We start from the raw sequence: 18,622 nt of genomic DNA, 5'->3' as shown, positions 1-18,622 counted from the left end.
CAGTGAGTTCGAGAGGTCACTCATGACTGGCAGTCGGTCTGTTAGGTTTACTCAGGTTTCGGTAAACCAAATTTCTGTAAAGAGTCAACCCATATGTGTATTTCCAACAGTCTTTATTTTTGTAATAAAATGACAAATAAAACTCTATGCTGCGCATTTGCTATTCTTAGTTTAACGTAGAGGGGGCAGTAGTGAGTGTTGAAAACTCGAGCCAGTCGCCCAGCAGAGGAAGAGACGCAAGACATGTGATGACTTTGGTATGATATTGATGAAAGGAAGCTTAAACCGAAATGAACACATTACGAACATTTTTGCGCTTTTCGGGGACACAGAGTTTGTGTCGGTATGTATAACCACTTAGTTTTTTTTAAATATGGTAAATTAATTGCTGTATGTTTCTTTGATTGTGTATTTAGCCACCAGCGTTAGCGACAATCTCACATCACTAATAGCTTTGCAGCAACCCAATGAAATATTAATGGTGTTAATCTATTCAGAATATATTGCTAAACATAGATTACACAAAAACTCATGTACAAATTCACCTATGTGGGCTGTTCGACAGAATTGGTCCAAACTGCTGTCCCACAACCAAAAACATTTAAAAAGCATTTAAGTATTCAGATCTTAGATGTTTACTAAGATCCTTCTATTATCTATCGAAACCCACAATAATATCTCAAATGTTATCGAGCTTAATATGTATATAAAATCATAATTTATTGGGTGTTTTCAATTGGGAGGTGGCTGTTCTGAACCTTAACCCCTATATTTCAACTATATTTCAAGTATCTTTTAAAAAGTTCTAAATATTTTTATTTTATATTTTCTTTGTAAATTATGTTTCAGTCCACTGACTCAGACTGATTTTAACTACACCCCTACATTTATGATCAGGAAATATTCTTGTGTTGAAAGTAAATAAACAAAATTTTACCACAGTTGTGCAATTTTTTTGTATTTTAGTATGTTTTAGTAGTTTTAGTATGCAAGTTAAAATTCTGTAATATGATGTGGTCACTATTGAAAATATGCTTCCTGTAATGTACTGAAACATGGGGTGTTTTGTCAAAAAAATTATAATGAATTATCAACTAAGATGTTATGATAGTGTTCAGTGTTTATGTAAACTAATAAATCCGTAAGTTTATAATCAGTATAATCAACATCATGCCTTTTACAAAGAAACATTGGATTCCAAATACAAAAAATCTTATAAATTGCACTTGAAATATTGTTAAAAATTTAATTGTTATTGATTTACCTCTGAAAAAGGTTTGATAAAATTGCTATATAAAATATAATAAATGACCCCAGTATAACTCTTCTAATTAAATTACTATTAATATATTGGTAGTGACAAATGTGGGATAAGGACAAATATTCCAAAACGTCCTGAAAATACGATATGAGAATTAGCTGCACAATTACTGGAAATATATACCTTGGATATTATACAATATGCATACATACAATTTTTTTTTAAAAAGGCAATTTTTTTCAAGACATGTCCTACTCTGACTTTGGACCAGTTCTTTAGAATGGCCCATATATTGTCACTCTGCAACTGAGTTTTTAGGAAGACTTGCAGTCTTTAGGACTCATGTACAATACATCCATGCAATTGTAAATATTTTAAACTATGTTCTAATTTACTTTTAGGAGTAATGGCCCTCACTCTTCCATATTCAGCTGCAGTCAACTACGCTCTATCAGTTCCTTGGTTCTCTCAAGGACAGGAACTTTGCAGAAACCTGTCCTTCAAGGAACCCTGAACACCAAAGCAGAGGGAGCCTGTGTACTCCAGCAGCCACTCTGGCACTATCAACAAGTCCGCACGGGCAAACGTGGGACAGAATATCAGCCGAAGAACATGAAACGAAAGAGGACCCATGGGTGGATCAAAAGAATTAGCACTCCAGGTGGGATCGAAGTAATCCTGCGCCGAATGCTCAAAGGACGAAAATCCCTCACGCATTGAGACTCTGACCGGACAGTTGCTTTGATAGACCTTTGAAGTGAATCTCAGTTGAATGTCAGCTGTGCAGTAGAGCTTTTGGCTTTCTGTTTAAAATAGATGTCAAATTAAAGAAATGAATGGACAAAGTGCCGAAAGACTTCACTTGATGTTATTTTTTACAAATTAATTTGATGGATCTTCTACTCTTCATACTTCCAGTTGAGTGTATTCATATCAAAGGTTCTGCTGTATGCAGTCAGAATCACAACATTTATTATTTGATTTTTAAAGTAACATCAGCATACATATAAGTGATCAGTTTGGGATAGGAAGTATAGGTGACAAGTTAAAAAAAATACAAATAATATATATGTGTGTGTATGTATATTTATATATATATATATATAGAAACTAAATTTGTCATGATCAGATTCTGTTCTGATTTTTCTGAGTGGTTTAAAAAAGACAAATATAGCTGCAAGCAGGGAATCAATGGTTCAAGCGCTTTTAAGGCATTTTTAAGCACGCATGAAAAAAGACATTATTTAGCAAGCTTGTAACCACATAAATCAATGATTATAAAATGATTTAGCATTTTTGGCAAATCCAGGTAATTTACCATAGAACTATGTTTTTTGACGGTTATGGCTGTTTTAGCACCAGCTGTGGTCCGATCACCTTAAAACTTTGCATGCTTGTTTAGAATCACGTTATATCTGCTCACCAGGTTTTGTGAAGTTTTGAGTTTTCCTTTAGGCTTTGTGGATTTCAGTTAAATTTGGACCGGACCCTTTTCTAAATGACCCTGTTGTAGCTTCCCAAAGGGTACATTTGAACACTTTTTTTTTTTTTTTTTTTGGTAATTGTTGACCTAGAAAGTCCAGAGAATTGTGTTTTTTTCCAGATTGAGTGAAAAACTTAGGACTAGTTAGCAAAAGTTTTCATTACTATATCTCAGTCATTTGACAAATGATTTGATTGACAGCAGTAGTTCTAGAGGCAAAGTTTTCTGAAGTTTTCTGAGTTCTGTCATACGATAAAAATATCGCGTGAATGTGCGAAAAACCATGCAATGTACAATTGTTTACACCCTTGGAAAATAGAATATCGCCCCCCAGAGGCTGGTTTCTTTCAGATTTCTCACAGACCTTTGGGGCCATGAGTCAAACAGGCCCACCGAGTTTCGTTACAAATTGGCCTCTGTTAACCTTGTCTAATAGGTGCTCAAACTACATCTGCCAATGGTGGCCATGTTGTTTTTTTAGATACACAAATGTCCTTATAGACACTTGTGTCAAATTGGACCAAGACTGTGCACAATGACTTTCATGTTGATGGGTCAAATGGGTACATAGGTATTGCCATTTTTGTGTTTTTCCCTCTTATAGCACCACAAAGTGGTCAAGCTCCACAAAAATTTTTTTCTGTGACCTTAGATTGAGCTCTTTCATACATACTCTGAGTTTGGCAAATATATCTCATTCTGTTCAGGAGTTCTAGGCATTTTATATTCACCCAGAGTATTTGTTAATCCTGTACTGGTTTGGTTCTGATTGGGCGAAAAACCTAGGACTAGTTCTCTAAAATAGGTTTTTCCAAAAATTTCAATTGAATCTAGGTATTTCAACAACATAACACTTGCCTGTTTAGGAGTTATGGCCAATTTCATCATTTTAATTGCCATCCCTCCAATTTTTTAAGTCTCTACGACTTAGCTTTGGTCTCTAGATCAGTTTTACGTGGAGATTGCTGATTCTTGGTCGTTCTGACAATTATAACAGGGTTTCAGCACTTTGTGTTTGAACCCCTAAAAAATAAACAAATAAAAAGTGCATTTTTCATGGTGTATCACATTTTATTGTAAGTATTTTAGTTCATTTTTATAAGCAATTGTATATGTATTTAATCTGTATTATAAAAGTAAAAAAAAAAAAAAAACAGGGCTTTGAATAACTTTGTGTGTACTGTGTCTGATATACCATTTCTAAAAATTATTTTCACAGTAATTCCTTTTTATTGCATTATGGGTTCACACTCATTAGACGATCAAAATCAGCAAGGACAATACATTATTTTGAGATTGTCATATTTACTGTTTCATATAAGAAAAATAATAATGCGTAGAAAAATATAAAATCTATACATTTTTTACGTCTACAGTGCTCATTCAAACATCCTTTTCTTGCTTGGCCATGCCTAAACTGATTTTATCATGCAGGTGATTTAGCATGCCGCCTTCAGTGAGTAAACTATATGGAGGTCTCAGATTAATATATTGTATTAAAATGATTTTTGACATGCAGTTGCACTTACTACATGGTTGCTTTAGCACATTTAAGCAGATGTTAAGCATTACAATCAGTGCTATATATTAACTGAGTAGTATTACCATTTCATTCACTGTCTTTTAGTAGGATTATTACCAAAGTCTGAGCTTTCGCTCTTTTCAACCTCAGATGGAAGCTCTTGTGATGAAGGATTTTGGTAATTTGTGTGTTGTGCATTAGCGGCCCTTGAGGCATCTTCTGGTTTCGCTTGCTGTTCAGAACCAGCAACAGTACATTGATTTTCTTTCCCAAAGTTGAAGAGTTTGCCTGGATTGAAGGACTTGCTGGGAGACTGCGATTTCTCGAGGCTCCCATGTGTAGCTGCTTGTACGACTGCTGCAGCGGCTTCCTTTTTTAACTCTTGGGATTTAAGGAACTTCAGAAAGCCTGGAAGTTTGGCCTCACCACTTGTGGGAGAAGTGGTAGAGCTGAATTTACCCTGAAGTGGGATTATCTGTTTAAGTTTCATTACGTTATTGTTGCCTAAAAGGGAGCTGGGTCTCTTGAGTTTATCTCCTCCGGAGCTGAACTTGGCCCCTGGGCTTTTGTCATGGTGATGGTCTTCACCACTCAGATCGGACTTGTCTTGCTCACTGTTTTGTCGTGCCAATTCCTCTGCCAATTTGTGGTGCTCTTCTTCTTCTTCAGACTTCCTCCGTTGCTGCTGCTGGTGCTGCTGAGCAAGTCGTTCATGTTTCTGATGCACAAACAGACAATAACACAGCCTTTTAACTCAACAAACTAAGATTTTTTTCTTCTTAACGTGATGATATAGACATTAAAATTATGTTTTAGTGTTTCATTTTTCAAACTTTGTCTTCTTTGAAATGATACATTAAAGGGATAGTTCACCCAAAAATGAAATTACTGTCATTAATTACTCACCCTCGTGTCGTTCCAAACCCATAAGGTCTTTGTTCATCTTTGAAACACAAATTAAGATATTTTCAATTAAATCCAAGAGCTTTCTGAACCTGCATAGATAGCAACGCAACTGACACGTAAAGGCCCAGAAAGGTAGTAAGGACTTCGTTAAAATAGTAAATGTAACATCAGTGATTCAACCTTTTTTTTTTTTAGGAAGCTACAAGAATACTTTTTGTATGCAAAGAAAACAAAAATAATGACTTTATTCAACAATTTATCTTCCGTGTCAGTGTTCAACCCCATTTATTTGTGTTCTGAAGATAAACAAAGGTCTTACAGGTTTGGAACATCATGAGGGTGAGTAATTAATGACAGAATTTTCATTTTTGGGTGAACTATCCTTTTAACATCTATGCATTACAATTCTTTGAATATTGTTAGTCTGTGCTCATCATGTGCTGTGCTACCTTGAGAGCTTCTCTCCGCTGGTATTCAAGTTTGGCCATCTCATCAGCCACCCAGTTTGGAATATCAGGGATTGCAACATGAATTATATATTTGAGCAGAATGACAAAGTGCTGAAAACCATATAAGAAAGAGTTACATTCTATTCACTACCCCTATATACATAATTTAGCCAAGCTTTAGATTTGTTATACACAATGTATATACAGCTGAGGTCCATGTTTAAATATACCTTGAAGAAACTGCAAAATGTTAATTATTTTACCAAAATAAGAGGGATCATACAAACTTTGGTTTTTCAGCATTTTTTGTGCATTTGTACCCTTTGCATTTGCAACAATGACTGTATGATTTTGAGATCCATCTTTTCACACTAAGGACAACTGGGGGACTCATATGCAACTATTACAGAAGGTTCAAACGCTCACTGATGCTTCAGAAGGAAACACAATGCATTAAGAGCCAGGGGTGTAAACTTTTTGAATTTGAAGGTCAGGGTAAATTTATCTTATTTTGTCTTCTGGGAAACATGTAAGTATCTTCTGTAGTTTTTATTAATATGTGAATATGATACTTAGGCAAAATAAGAAAAAATTAATGAAACATCACTCTCTTCTTTTAATGAAACACATTATCTTCAAAGGTTTTCAACCCCCCAGATCTAAATGCATTGTGTTTCCTTCTGGAGCATCAGTGAGCATTTTAACCTTCTGTAATAGTTGCATAAAAGTCCCTCAGTTGTCCTCAGTTTAAAATACACAAAAATGCTGAAAAACCAACTAATTTGTGGGTCCTGAAGGATTTTTCTGAAGAACAGTGGGCACTCATAAACATCTATCACTAAACAAAAAAAAAAAAAAAAAAAAAAAAAACTGTGGATCATTCAGGTAACAACACAGTATTAAGAATCAAGTGTGTGTAAACTTTTGAACGGGTCATTTTTTTTATAAATTTAAATATTATTTTCTGTTGTGGACTATATGTAAAAGTCTTTTATGTGAAATATCTTATTCAGGTCAGTACTAAATAAAAAATAATTAACATTTTGCAGATTCTGCAAGGTGTACATAAACGTTTAACCTCAACTGTACACTAGATTTAAAAAAAAAAAGAAATTAATACATTTTTACAGCAAGAATTGATTAGAACACATTTACAGTGTTACAAAAGATTTCTATTTCAAAAGCTGTTCTTTCGAACCATTTATTCCTGAGAAAAACATATCATGTTTTAACAAAAATATTAAGCAGCATAACTGTTTTTAACAAAATAAGAATACATCTTATTATCTTATAAATCTTATTATTATTCTATAGAAATTAGCATATTAGAATAATTAGTGAAGGATCATGTGACACTGACGACTCGAGTAATGACTGCTGAAAATTCAGCTTTGTATCACGTTTACATTTACAATACATTTTAAAATATACTGAGATGGAAATATTTTTGTAGTTTTTTGCTATTCAAAGATGTTCCGTCTCTCTTACCTCTAGCACTACAACAGAGATAATGGCCATCTCAGGGCTCAACCAGGGGAAGAGTCGTTGCAGCTGTCCACATTGGCCAATAAGGTAACAGTTCACAATTATTGCGATCAGACCCATTGCCTCCATTGCAGTCTGTTTAAGTTGTAAATACAAACAAAAGCGACAGAACAAAAACAAGGTTTTAACAAAGAAGAAATTCAATCTGCTATGAATTATTTATTAAGCAATTACTCTGAATGGATCTCCTGACCTGCCATTGTCCAATGTTTTCAACCCTTTGTCCAAAGGGTCTCTGGAGGCCTGTGCAAAGTTTTAAGGCATCACTTCGGATTTCCACAATGTTGTTTATGAGGGCACACATGGCTGCCAGAGGAAATGCAGAGGAGAAGAGCACGACATAGCCAAACTGTATGAACATCTCCTGGTAATCTTGAAGAGTATCCTGCAAGAAAATTATTTAGTTTTTGATACAGTTTGTAAACCAGCCACCGGGTTCAAAATGTAGCACAAAAACCAGTCATAAGTGTCATTTTTTAAAAGCTCTTGATTGATGTATGGTTTGTTAGGATAGGACAATATTATTTCTCAAAATATTGAGAAAATCGCTCTCAAAGTTGTCCAAATGAAGTTCTTAGCAATACATATTACTAATCAAAAATTAAGCTTTTATTATTTACGGTAGGGAATTTACAAAGTATCTTCATGGAACATGATATTTATTTAATTATCTATAAAAAAAATAGATAATTTTGACCCATACAATGTATTGTTGCCTATTGCTACAAATATACCTGTGCCGTTTAAGACTGGTTTTGTGGATCAGGGTCTTACATAGCATTTCTAAGCTTGTCTTATTAACAATGATCTAGATGGAGGAGCACGGACCTCGTAAGTTAGCATGCAACTTTCAATCTCCGGTTGGGTCAAAGCAGTAGATTCAATCTCATCCGGAGGATCCATCCAAGACATTTTCTTTTCCATACTGTTGTTTTCCCCATCAGATTTGGTCTTTCTTCTCACAGGATCATCCATGTTTCTTTCATCATCATCGTCATCATCATCACGTATATCAAATATTAAGGATGGATCCATTCCTTCCTCCACAAGGGTAGGACTGCCATCATCCTGTAAACTGGTCTGTTTAGGCGCTTCCACAACCTTGTCTTTGTATTCCACCTTCTCTGTGAAACTAACCTTCCTCTGCTTTAGTCCACCATCATCATCCCCTTCCTCCGTTTTGGGAACTCTGTAGCTGGCGATTAAACTCCTCCTTTCTCTCTTCTCTGATTGCTCTGGAGGTGTGCCAGTTTTATTCACATCCAGACTGGCTTGGCAAGTCAGTCGTATCCTTCGCACTATCAAATGACTATAGTTCAGGAGCATGGTTTGAATCAAGTCCCATAATGTCCTCAGAGCACCCAATTTATGGTGCTCATAGAGATACGGCTGTAACACTTCTTTGATATTTTGTAGAAATTGGCGGAAGATCAACAACGTGGCCAGCATCTGTAAATTAAAGAGAGTTGTTATTTGTCTAGGGTGCAGAATGTTAATTCATAACACTTTAACAGTGTTAAGTGTCATGTATGTATTACCTCTTTAAGCCGCTCCATGTCTTTGAGATAAAATCCAATGTAGAAAAGGCTGAGGTAAGAATTTATGAACTGAAACTTTAAATGCAGAACATGATATTTAACCATTACAGATACACACAATACTTCATAAATTCATCAAATAGTGTTTTCACAGTATTCTAATACGATAATACACTAAACATCTCCTGGTATATATAAACACATGAAATAAAGCATTCAACTTACAAAAACAGTCTTGATGATGAGATTATTGTCATAAGTGCTTTGAAGTCTGTAATTTTCTGTTCAAATTGAAAAATGAACAAACAGATATCAGTGAGGAAAAAACATAATAAACAAACAAGCTGTGAAATAACCAAAAGTGCAAGTTTGCTGCTAATTGAAAAGATTAGTTCACTTCCAGAATAAAGAAATGAGGGTTTTTGAGGAAAATATTCCAGGATTTTTCTCTATATAGTGGACTTCAGTGGGAGCCAATGGGTTGAAGGTCCAAATTGCAGTTTCAATTCAGCTTCCCAGCCGAGGAATAAGTATCTAATCTAGCAAAACGATTGGTCATTTCCTAATAAAATAAAACATGTATATACTGTTTAACCACAAATGCTCATCTTGCACTAGCTCGACTTCATACATTACATAATCACTTTGGAAGAGTGACACGTGACATAGGCGGAAGTACCGACCCAGTGTTTAGAAAGTGCGCGCGCAAAGAAAGTCAAACACCCTTTACAAATAAAGGTAAAACAATGATGTTGAACGATTTTGAAGCTGGAATAGAAAATTAGATCAAGTTTTTCGCCCTACCCTACCTTTTAGAACCGGAGTACACAGACAAAGAACTAACCGTGTATTGACCTTTCCAACGTGATTACGTGCAGAGCTAGTGCAAGACGAGCATTTGTGGTTAAAAAGTATATACATTTTTATTATTTAGAAAAAAAATGACAGTTTTGCTAGATAAAACCCCTTTGAAGCTGTATTGCAACTGCAATTTGGACCTTCAACCTGTTGATCACCACTGAAGTCCATTATATGCACAAAAATCTTGGAATGTTTTCCAAAAATCCCTAATTTCTTTGTGACTGAAGAAAGAAAGACATGAACTTCTTAGATGACATGGGGGTGAATAATTTATCTGGAGAAATTTTTATTCTGGAAGTAAATTAATCCTTTAATTACCTTATTTATGTCCAAATCTGGCTAAATTCAGTAACACATACAGTGTGATGAAAATCTAAACACACACTTAATGTTGTAAATGTTACGTTATAAGCAGATTTAAGTCTTACCCATATCATTGAGCCAGAGAGCTATTTTCTTGTACACCTCATCACATAGAGTAACAGTTACAGCCAGGAGAATTTTTGGAAAAAATCTACATATGCTTGGCAGCTCCTTTGTTTCCATGACAAATTCCTGTAAGAGGTGAAAGTCACGAATCTTGAATTTCTTACTGAAAGTTTAGTTGAATATGGAAGACTTTGGAAAGATTAACCTGTTATAGACAGTTTTGTAACAAACATTTCAGAGTCTTACTTGAAGCTCCAGGCAGATAAACATGGCCAAGCAGACGAAGCAGAGACAGAGGATGCAGATGGGAAAGCTGACCAACCAGCGAAACATTCTCCTCTTCCAGGGTGGGTAGAAAAACTCTTCACAGCCTGTCACCGGACTGTAACGCTTAATTCCCTGATAAACATGTAGCAAAAATAACAGTTCAGGCAAGAAGTTGATGTAAACACTAGTGGGAAGTATAAACTAATCATTACTGTTCTTTCAGAATCAGTAATATTTTTTTAAAGAGGACATCAGATGCAAAATTCACTTTTACATTGTTTTTAATCCCCAAAAAACTTAAATCAGTCTTAATTATCAAGACGTTTTGATTTTCTGAGCAGTATGACATCATATTGCTCAGGCCCCGCCCACGACCGCTGATGGACTGTTTGGTATTAGTTAGGGCTGGGTATTGTGACCAATTCGGCGATTCGATTCGATTCTTATTTATATGGTTTCGATTCGATTCGATTTCGATTCAATTCGATATCGATTAGCTATCAATATTTCATTTACAATGTTAGTTTTGCAGACATGGGATCCATATTTTGATATCAATGCTGGTAACTGAAACTCTCCTACTTAAGTTTATTACTGAAATGCACATCTACATTAATAATAGGGTGCACACAGTTGTTTATTTTAAACAACTTTTATTTTAAATGAACACTGTAACAAGAAGTCATAAATATGGGCATCCATTGTACACCATGTAAACAAACTGCAAAATGCACATTACTGTAAAAAAATTAAAAGACAGTAACAGTTCTTAACTACAGCCTAATCATTTTTGATCACCAGATTTTTCTGCAAAAAAAGCAGCAGATGGTGACACCTTCAGGACGAGAGGTGAACATTCATATCCTCTTACGTGAAGCACGCGCATTAAGAATCGATTCGGGGATTTCCCGAATCGATATCGTTGCGTTAAACTGAAGATCGATTAAAATCGGAGAATCTATATTTTTTACCCAGCCCTAGTATTAGTATATTTCTGCCCTCAGCCAGTTGTATGCTGTTAGAATTTTTCTCCATGTTCGAGCAGCTATAGCGACAAAAATGTCTCGAAGCAATGCAGCTGTTTTGTAGTTGACGTAAAAGGTGAACCTAAGAGTCTTCATTTTTTTCCAGACATCACAGCCACTGAGGATGCAGTGGATTAGTTTTGTTTTTGATGGTAACGCGCCACCAAATACACAAAAAATTAAATAGAGGGGCGGAGTGATCAGTAGCTCATTTTCATGTAAAGAGACGTTTTAGACAAGGTAAAAAGGGTGTCCATCGAGGAATTTTAACCAAAGTACATTGCAGACATTTCTTGAAGACCCTAAAGAATCATACCAACTTGTGGAAAATGGGCATCTGATGTTCCCTTTAAGAAAGTAAGACTTTTGAAACGTGATAGTAAATTAGATATTTATTGCTTTTTTTATTTCAAATAAATGCAGTTTTTTTAAACATTCTATTTATCAGTGTCTTGACCACCAATGATTTATATATAAATAGTAAAGTGACCTGTGTTATCATACATTTTACATATTATATATATTTTAGAAAAAAAAATGCCAGCATACCCGAAATTGTGGACGAGGTTCCTCTAGTGACTCTGCTGGGGTGTCCAGCGTTCCCCATTTATATGCCAGTTCTGCTTCCCGCCGCTTCCATCTCTCCAGGAACAGTGTTGCCCACACCACATTGAAAATGGCAAACACCACACAGCAGATGTCCTGACTTGTCTGCAAAAAAAGATTGGTGTTAAAAACCATGCCTTCTAACTAAATAAACTATTCACCGCCTTGGAATTATAAGGTTCTATCTGACATTTTTATCAAAATTTAGTTCATATATCCCTATTCTGTGACAACTTATTTACATTATGTGATGTTTCTTTTGTAAGCTGAGTACATTTTGGGCCTTTTTTGTAGAAAACAAAAAGGGTTCTATCTACAGAAGTCTATGGAGCGCAAAAACTTTGAAGCTCAGTATCTCAGTAGTGCTCAGAATGCAAATACAGTAGAACCTTATAATTCCAACGTAGTCTTGTATACTTGTATACAAAAGTGTTGTATACTTTTTATACTTCCATTCTAAAGTTGTAGGGTTGTGATATCAATGAAAACAACATGCCTGATCAGACTCAGCAAAGATCCAGAGCAGAAAGCCGATCACTGCTGGATACAGCATAGAATTGGTGTAAAAGCCCAACCAAGCAAAGTACATGCCGATCTTCACACCAAAATAATCACACACGTCATCTGTAAAGAATGAGACAACAAAACAATTAGGATTAATCTGCTTTTGAAATACACTACCAGTCAAATGTTTTTGAACACTTCAGTTTTTTATGTTTTTTAAAGAAGTCTCCTCTGCTCACCAAGCCTGAACAAAAACAGTAAAACTTTGAAATATTTTTACAACTTAAAATAACTGTTTTCTATCTGAATATATTTTAAAATGTTTTATAGCATCATTACTTCAGTCACATGATCCTTCAGAAATCAATATGCTGATTTGTTGCTCAAAAAACATTTAACATTTGTCTTGAAATCAACTAAGAAGAACTTTTCAGGTTTCTTTGATAACCCTAAAAAAATTACTGACTCCAAGCTTTTGAATGTTAAAGTGTATAATGTTTCAAAAGCTTTTTATTTCAGATAAATGCTGATGTTTGGATCTTTCTATTCATCGAAACAATCCTAAATACTCAGCTGTTTTAAATATTGATAAAAATAATAATAAATGTTTCTTGAACAGCAAATCACAATATTAGAATGACTTCTGAAGGATCATGTGACACTGAAGACTGGAGTAATGATGCTAAAATTCCAGCTTTGAAATCACAGGAATAAATTACATTTTAAAATATATTTAATTAGAAAACAGTGCTTTTAAATAGTAAAAAATACTTCCAAATTTGACTGTTTTACTGTACTTTGGATTAAATAAATGCAGGCTTGGTGAGCAGAAGAGACTTCTTTAAAAACATAAAAAATCTTACTGTTCAAAAACTTTTGACTAGTAGTGTAAGACATTTTTACAGTATAACAATATGAATAAAAATCTGCCACATTTAGATAATCATAAGGGTAAAATATGGCTACCTATTTTGTTACCCCATTTTAGTTTTTCTTAAAACTTGTTAGATTGGCACTTGGTGGTGAAATGCAAAATGTCTGGACTACAATACAGTGAAATATGTCTCAATTAACATCATAGTTCCAAGATGAATCACAAGAGGGGCTCCTTAAAGATCTCATTACACATAACAAGACATGTAGCGACTCGTAGTTTGCATTCAGAATTCACACTCTAGCACTTCATATTTGCTCAGAGCAAATCGTTCTGTACTGAAGAAAGCAGGTAGATACACATGAGTTTGTTTGCTAAAGGAACAGCCTTGGTCTGGAATCTCTTTACACAGGCATTGAAAAGCACTAGCCATTTCAGAATAACTAAAAGGTAGTTGGCTAAAACACAGAAGCTCTCACCTAGAGGTTGTCTCTCACAGACTGCCTGAACCCAGGACGTCATCAGCTGATTCAGGATTCTCTGCTCATGAAGAGGAAACATTTGAAGAATCACACCTCTGGCTATAAGCTCGGGTACTGCCAAGGACATACAAAATTTTGATCAGATTTGGGAGAAAAAAACATGAATTCTTAAACTAAAAATGAAACATTTTGGTAGAAATGTTAAAATATCTACTGATTGGTTGGCCCTCCAGAAAGTGAATATTATGAAGGGCCTCGCCATGTTTCGCTCGCAGATTATGCAACCAGTGTTTGATAATACTCTGACGCTCCTAAAGAAATAACAGAGGAAAACCAACCTGATATTTGTGATTTGTACAGAAACATGCTATTTAAAAAAGCAATGAAGTTCCTCAACCATCAGTGGGGTATTAACAAACTGTATGAAAATGTCTGATTGAGATTGTACGAATTCATGCAAATTAGGCCCCAGTCTGCCAAAACATAAAATAGTTACGAATTGCCATGAGATTGCCATTGTGTTTGAATAAACCTTTATGATATTAGACATGTCAATGATTTCAAATGAGAAGACAGTAAATGAGAGATTAAAGGGAGACCTGTGATGTGAAGAAACACAGCTCACTCTCGATGTTTTCATAGATGTCATCCTCCTCACACGAGAACCTGCGAGTACCGCCTCCGTAGCGTGGCTTCACTGCCTTTTGCATCCCCATCTGTTCAGCTCCAAGCAACAAGCTTCAGACAAAGAACAACAACGCTTCTAATGCTGTATTTATTTAGGACCCAGTGACCATCTGTCAAACATTTCAGACATTTAATATGGAAAAATACGATACAATAACTGTGATGAGATACTGCTAGAGTCTTACTTCTCAAAGGTTGAGGTAATGAAGAATGCATAGGTGTGCGTGTATTTATGCTGCCGGATCTGGATTCTGATTTGTGGAATTCGCAACCGGATTTGGTTCAGTAACCATAACAGTGTATGGTCATCTGTGGTGTCTGTGGAAAAGATGATAACATGCTGAAATGTGTTCATCAGTAATTTTACATTCTATTATCACACTTTATTAAATATATTCTAAAATAGACGTTATATGTATAAAATACACAATAACATTTATACTGTAAGGTAGCATATGTAACAATTGTGATGTGAATCACAGAAAACACATCTGAAATCACAACTGAAAGACATAAACTCTGCACCTGGAAATGTCATAAGAACATCACAGTTTTCAGTGGGCGCCATTGTGATCGTAGATTTATGCTTCATGAGGTACTGTCTGGCATGAAAGAGACGACCTCTGAGCAATTTCTCTGTTTGCAAGAGAAAAGAAAGAAGTTATGTTTGTAATGTTATAGTAATCATTATGTTTGTGATCTGTGTAGAGATGTTGTCATACCGTTGAGGTCAAACGTTTACATACACCTTGCAGAATAATTACTTTACAAACATAAGAGGGATCATATAACATGCATGTTATTTTTTAGTTAGTACTGACCTGAATAAGATAAAACTGACATGAAAAAGATGTTTACATATAGTCCACAAGAGAAAATAATAGTTGAATTTATGAAAATGACCCTGTTCAAAAGTTTACATACAATTGATTCGTAATACTGTGTTGTTACCAGAATGATCCACAGCTGTTTTTGTTGTTGTTGTTTAGTTTAGTTCATGAGTCCCTTGTTTGTCCAGAACAGTTAACCTGCCCACTGTTCTTCAGAAAAATTCTTCAGGTCCCACAATTTTTTTGTATTTGAACCCTTTCTAACAATGACTATATGGTTTTGAGATGTATCTTTTCACATTGAGAAATTTAGTACTGCCCTTCAGAAGCTACAGAAGATACATGTTTCCCAGAAGATTAAATGAATTAAGTGTACCCTGATCTTTAAATTCAAAAAGTTTTCACCCCCGGTTCTTAATCCCTCTTATTTTGTTAAAATAATGAACATTTTGCAGATTCTGCATAGTGTATGTAAACTTTTGATCTCAACTGTATATACATTATATATACATATCCACCTTATTTTTCCCGTTTCATTTTTATCTAATGTGTCTGGCTTCCAGTGTCACCCATTTCCAGGTTTATACAGCTGTACAAAACAGCTTTTGGTTAGTAGTGCAAGTGACTTTTTTTGTATAGTTATTATATATATGACCACTAAAAAGTCTGCACACACATTACAAACCACTTAGCTTTCCATTTGAGCTGTCATCCTATTAAGGTCAAACCAAACAGACAGAAAGTCGTTGTCCACATCCACAGAAACCAAGCCTCTTTTTACACTTACCCAAATCCTTCAAGTTCAGCATTATGTCCAGAAATATGGATAAATGAGAGGCTGATGGCAATATTGCCGCTGTACATGTTGTTATGAAGTGTTGCTTCAATGGGATAACAGAGCTATTGTTAAGGTGCCAAATTCAGTCAGGATGCACTTTATTTACCATAACCAATACATTAAACACAGCTTTCCTCACATGGAGGTGTTCATTCTTAAGCATTTTTTGGAGGAAACAGACTGAAGAGATGTTATCAATTTTCTTACCACTGTGCAACCAGCTGTGCTCTTTTTTAGTGACAGTTACATGAAGTGTGAAGAAAAAGAGAAGTGAAGTTGTAACGTTATTCTCTTTGGCAGCCTATGCAAAATTAAACTGCATGCCTGAGTTTGTTGAAGAGCAAAAAAAAAAAATATGCATACAAAGGTGCGAGTCTAATATTACCTGACCGCTAGTTAAAAAGAGGTAGGTGAAGTGTTCAGTCCCATTTATGGCAAATGTCGTAGAATTGCATTAAACAGTGTGACATTATGAATATGCATCTCATCTTCTGAGCAGCTCTAGTGGACTTTAAGTTACACAATTATGGCTGAATGACTGCACTCAAACATAATGAACATCAATGGAGGATTTGTGGCATAACAAGCAGGATCAGTGCACATATGGTGGAGAATAATTGTGTCTCAGGAAATATGCGGTGTTATTGAAGTAGAAATGTTTATTAATCTGATAAGCACATTTACAGCTATTTTCATCGGTGTTTTGTGTATTATAGGTGCTTATTATTGGGTGAAGCGCCTATACAATTTAACATTTACAATGTCAACAGACGATAAGAAACAGGCAAATACGGTTTACTAGACAAATATTAGACCTTCAGATAGCAACCTTTAGTATTGTATTCTGCCCCTAATAGCTATCAATCTTGTCATACAGTCGAGAAAATACACAGCGATATATAAACACGCATATTCCGATTTGAACTCACCTACGACAGCTGGATAACAGCATGCAAGCGTCTGCATGACGGGTGTCTGGGTGTCACTCACCTAATACCGCCGAGGACATCGCGTCAGATCTCCGCTTTGCTCTGCTTTACGAATACGTCAGCTGCGCTGATGCCGTCGTCGGCGCTGGTGCTGAAACTGTACGACCAGGTCCAGCAAGGCTTCCCCAGCGGCAAAAGCCTTTTCTTGATGCAAACAGGTGCAAAGAGTCCATTGACCAATGAATAAATCGTCAATCACATGCTTGCATCGATCATCCATGGCGCTGTCAACACTCAGCGGATTTCCTCATCATTTTAGTAGAGCTGTTTTAAGCTTCCATGCATTCATACACTACGTTTGGCCGCGTAACTGTATTATTTCGCTGTATTTCTCTGTTTTGTTTGCCTGTAAGTTGTTGTCAGTAAGTTCTGTGCGCCATCTGTCTCTTCTTGACTGGAAAATTACGCAACGTGAGGTGCATAATTCATAGATGTACTGAAACGAGCCAATCAGAGTGAATGCGCAAAGATCTCGCACAAAGAGGTGGAAATTCAGTACAGGTGAGACCAAAGACTGGATTTAGTAGCGATCTGAACATATAATTACTGTCTTACTGAGGGAGTTTTGTACTTAGCTGTATTTCAGCTAATATTAATCACTTCTTCAAGAATCACGCCATGAAATTTGATATTTGTGTCCCTTATTAATTTGTGTAGGCTAAACTATAACAACAGAAAGCTGATTCTTTTACTGTGTTATTGGCATTTTTTCCAACAAATCAACAATAATCAATTAACCCCCGGTTTCACAGACAAACCTTAAGCCTAGTCCCAGACTAAAATGTCTAAAGTCTAAAGTCTGAGCTGTTTCAACTCAAAGAACCTTGCACTGACTGATTTTTAAATGTAGATCAGTTCCTTTGTTTTGTCTCAAGAAAATTACTTAAAGGAGTAGTTCACTTTCAGAACAAATATTAACAGATAATGTATTCACCCCCTTGTCATCCAAGATGTTCGTGACTTTCTTTCTTCAGTCGTAGGGAAATTGTGTTTTTTGAGGAAAACATTTCAGGATTTCTCTCCATATAATGGACTTCTATGGTGCCCCCGAGGTTGAACTTCCAAAATGCAGCTTCAAAGGGCTATAGACTACAACAGCCGAAGAAAAAAGGGTCTTATCTAGTAAAAAAAAAATTACAATTTATATACATTTTTACCTCAAATGCTTGTCTTGTCTAGCTCTGTGTGTACTCTGTGTAAAGCTTAAAAAGTATATCAATTGTAAATGTTTTTAGAAAATAACTGATTGTTTCGCTAGATAAGACCCTTCTTCTTTGGCTGGGATCATTTAGAGTCCTTTTAAACTGCATTTTGGAAGTTCAAACTCAGATGCACCACAGAAGTCCATTATATGGAGAGAAATTCTGAAATGTTTTCCTCAAAAAACATAATTTCTTTACGACCGAAGAAAGAAAGACATGAACATCTTGGATGACAAGGGCGTGAGTAGATTATCTGTAAACTTTTGTTCTGAAAGTGAACTACTCCTTTAAATGTTCTAATTAAACTATGGTCTAATCCTGGTT

The 18,622-nt window shown here is 35.5% G+C and overlaps 2 protein-coding genes across 2 annotated transcripts; one reads left to right on the top strand and one right to left on the bottom strand.

The window, feature by feature from the left end:
* Positions 1 to 98: 98 nt before the first annotated feature.
* Positions 99 to 2,109, top strand: mrpl34 (mitochondrial ribosomal protein L34). Its single transcript, XM_073849900.1, has 2 exons — positions 99 to 343; positions 1,663 to 2,109. Exons 1-2 carry the CDS (start codon positions 291 to 293, stop codon positions 1,979 to 1,981), a joined length of 372 nt encoding a protein of 123 aa, XP_073706001.1. The 5' UTR covers positions 99 to 290; the 3' UTR covers positions 1,982 to 2,109.
* A 134-nt stretch (positions 2,110 to 2,243) lies between these two features.
* ano8a (anoctamin 8a) lies at positions 2,244 to 17,475 on the bottom strand. The gene is made up of 17 exons (XM_073849901.1): positions 17,098 to 17,475; positions 14,965 to 15,075; positions 14,625 to 14,757; positions 14,352 to 14,490; positions 13,967 to 14,063; positions 13,750 to 13,866; positions 12,389 to 12,516; positions 11,836 to 11,997; positions 10,241 to 10,393; positions 9,994 to 10,120; positions 8,930 to 8,985; positions 8,705 to 8,779; positions 7,995 to 8,615; positions 7,360 to 7,551; positions 7,110 to 7,241; positions 5,622 to 5,732; positions 2,244 to 4,984 (listed from the first exon to the last, which is right to left on the bottom strand). The coding sequence occupies exons 1-17, from the start codon at positions 17,114 to 17,116 to the stop codon at positions 4,358 to 4,360; spliced, it is 3,000 nt and encodes a 999-aa protein (XP_073706002.1). The 5' UTR covers positions 17,117 to 17,475; the 3' UTR covers positions 2,244 to 4,357.
* Positions 17,476 to 18,622: the final 1,147 nt, after the last annotated feature.

The sequence above is a fragment of the Garra rufa genome, chromosome 10 (assembly GCF_049309525.1).
Source record: "Garra rufa chromosome 10, GarRuf1.0, whole genome shotgun sequence".
NCBI classification, from domain to species: Eukaryota; Metazoa; Chordata; class Actinopteri; order Cypriniformes; family Cyprinidae; genus Garra; species Garra rufa.
The sequence above is the reverse complement of the archived record's forward strand: the minus strand, read 5'-3'. Positions and strand labels throughout refer to the sequence as shown.

Bases quoted from the DNA above. Each gene is read 5' to 3' on its own strand.
- mrpl34 (XM_073849900.1), top strand. From the start codon at position 291: ATGAACACATTACGAACATTTTTGCGCTTTTCGGGGACACAGAGTTTG. The intron at 344-1,662 runs GTATGTATAACC...ATTTACTTTTAG, and splicing joins GGGACACAGAGTTTGTGTCG to GAGTAATGGCCCTCACTCTT.
- ano8a (XM_073849901.1), bottom strand. The intron at 8,616-8,704 runs GTAATACATACA...TTTAATTTACAG, and splicing joins ACATGGAGCGGCTTAAAGAG to ATGCTGGCCACGTTGTTGAT. The intron at 7,552-7,994 runs GTCCGTGCTCCT...ATTTTCTTGCAG, and splicing joins GTTGCATGCTAACTTACGAG to GATACTCTTCAAGATTACCA.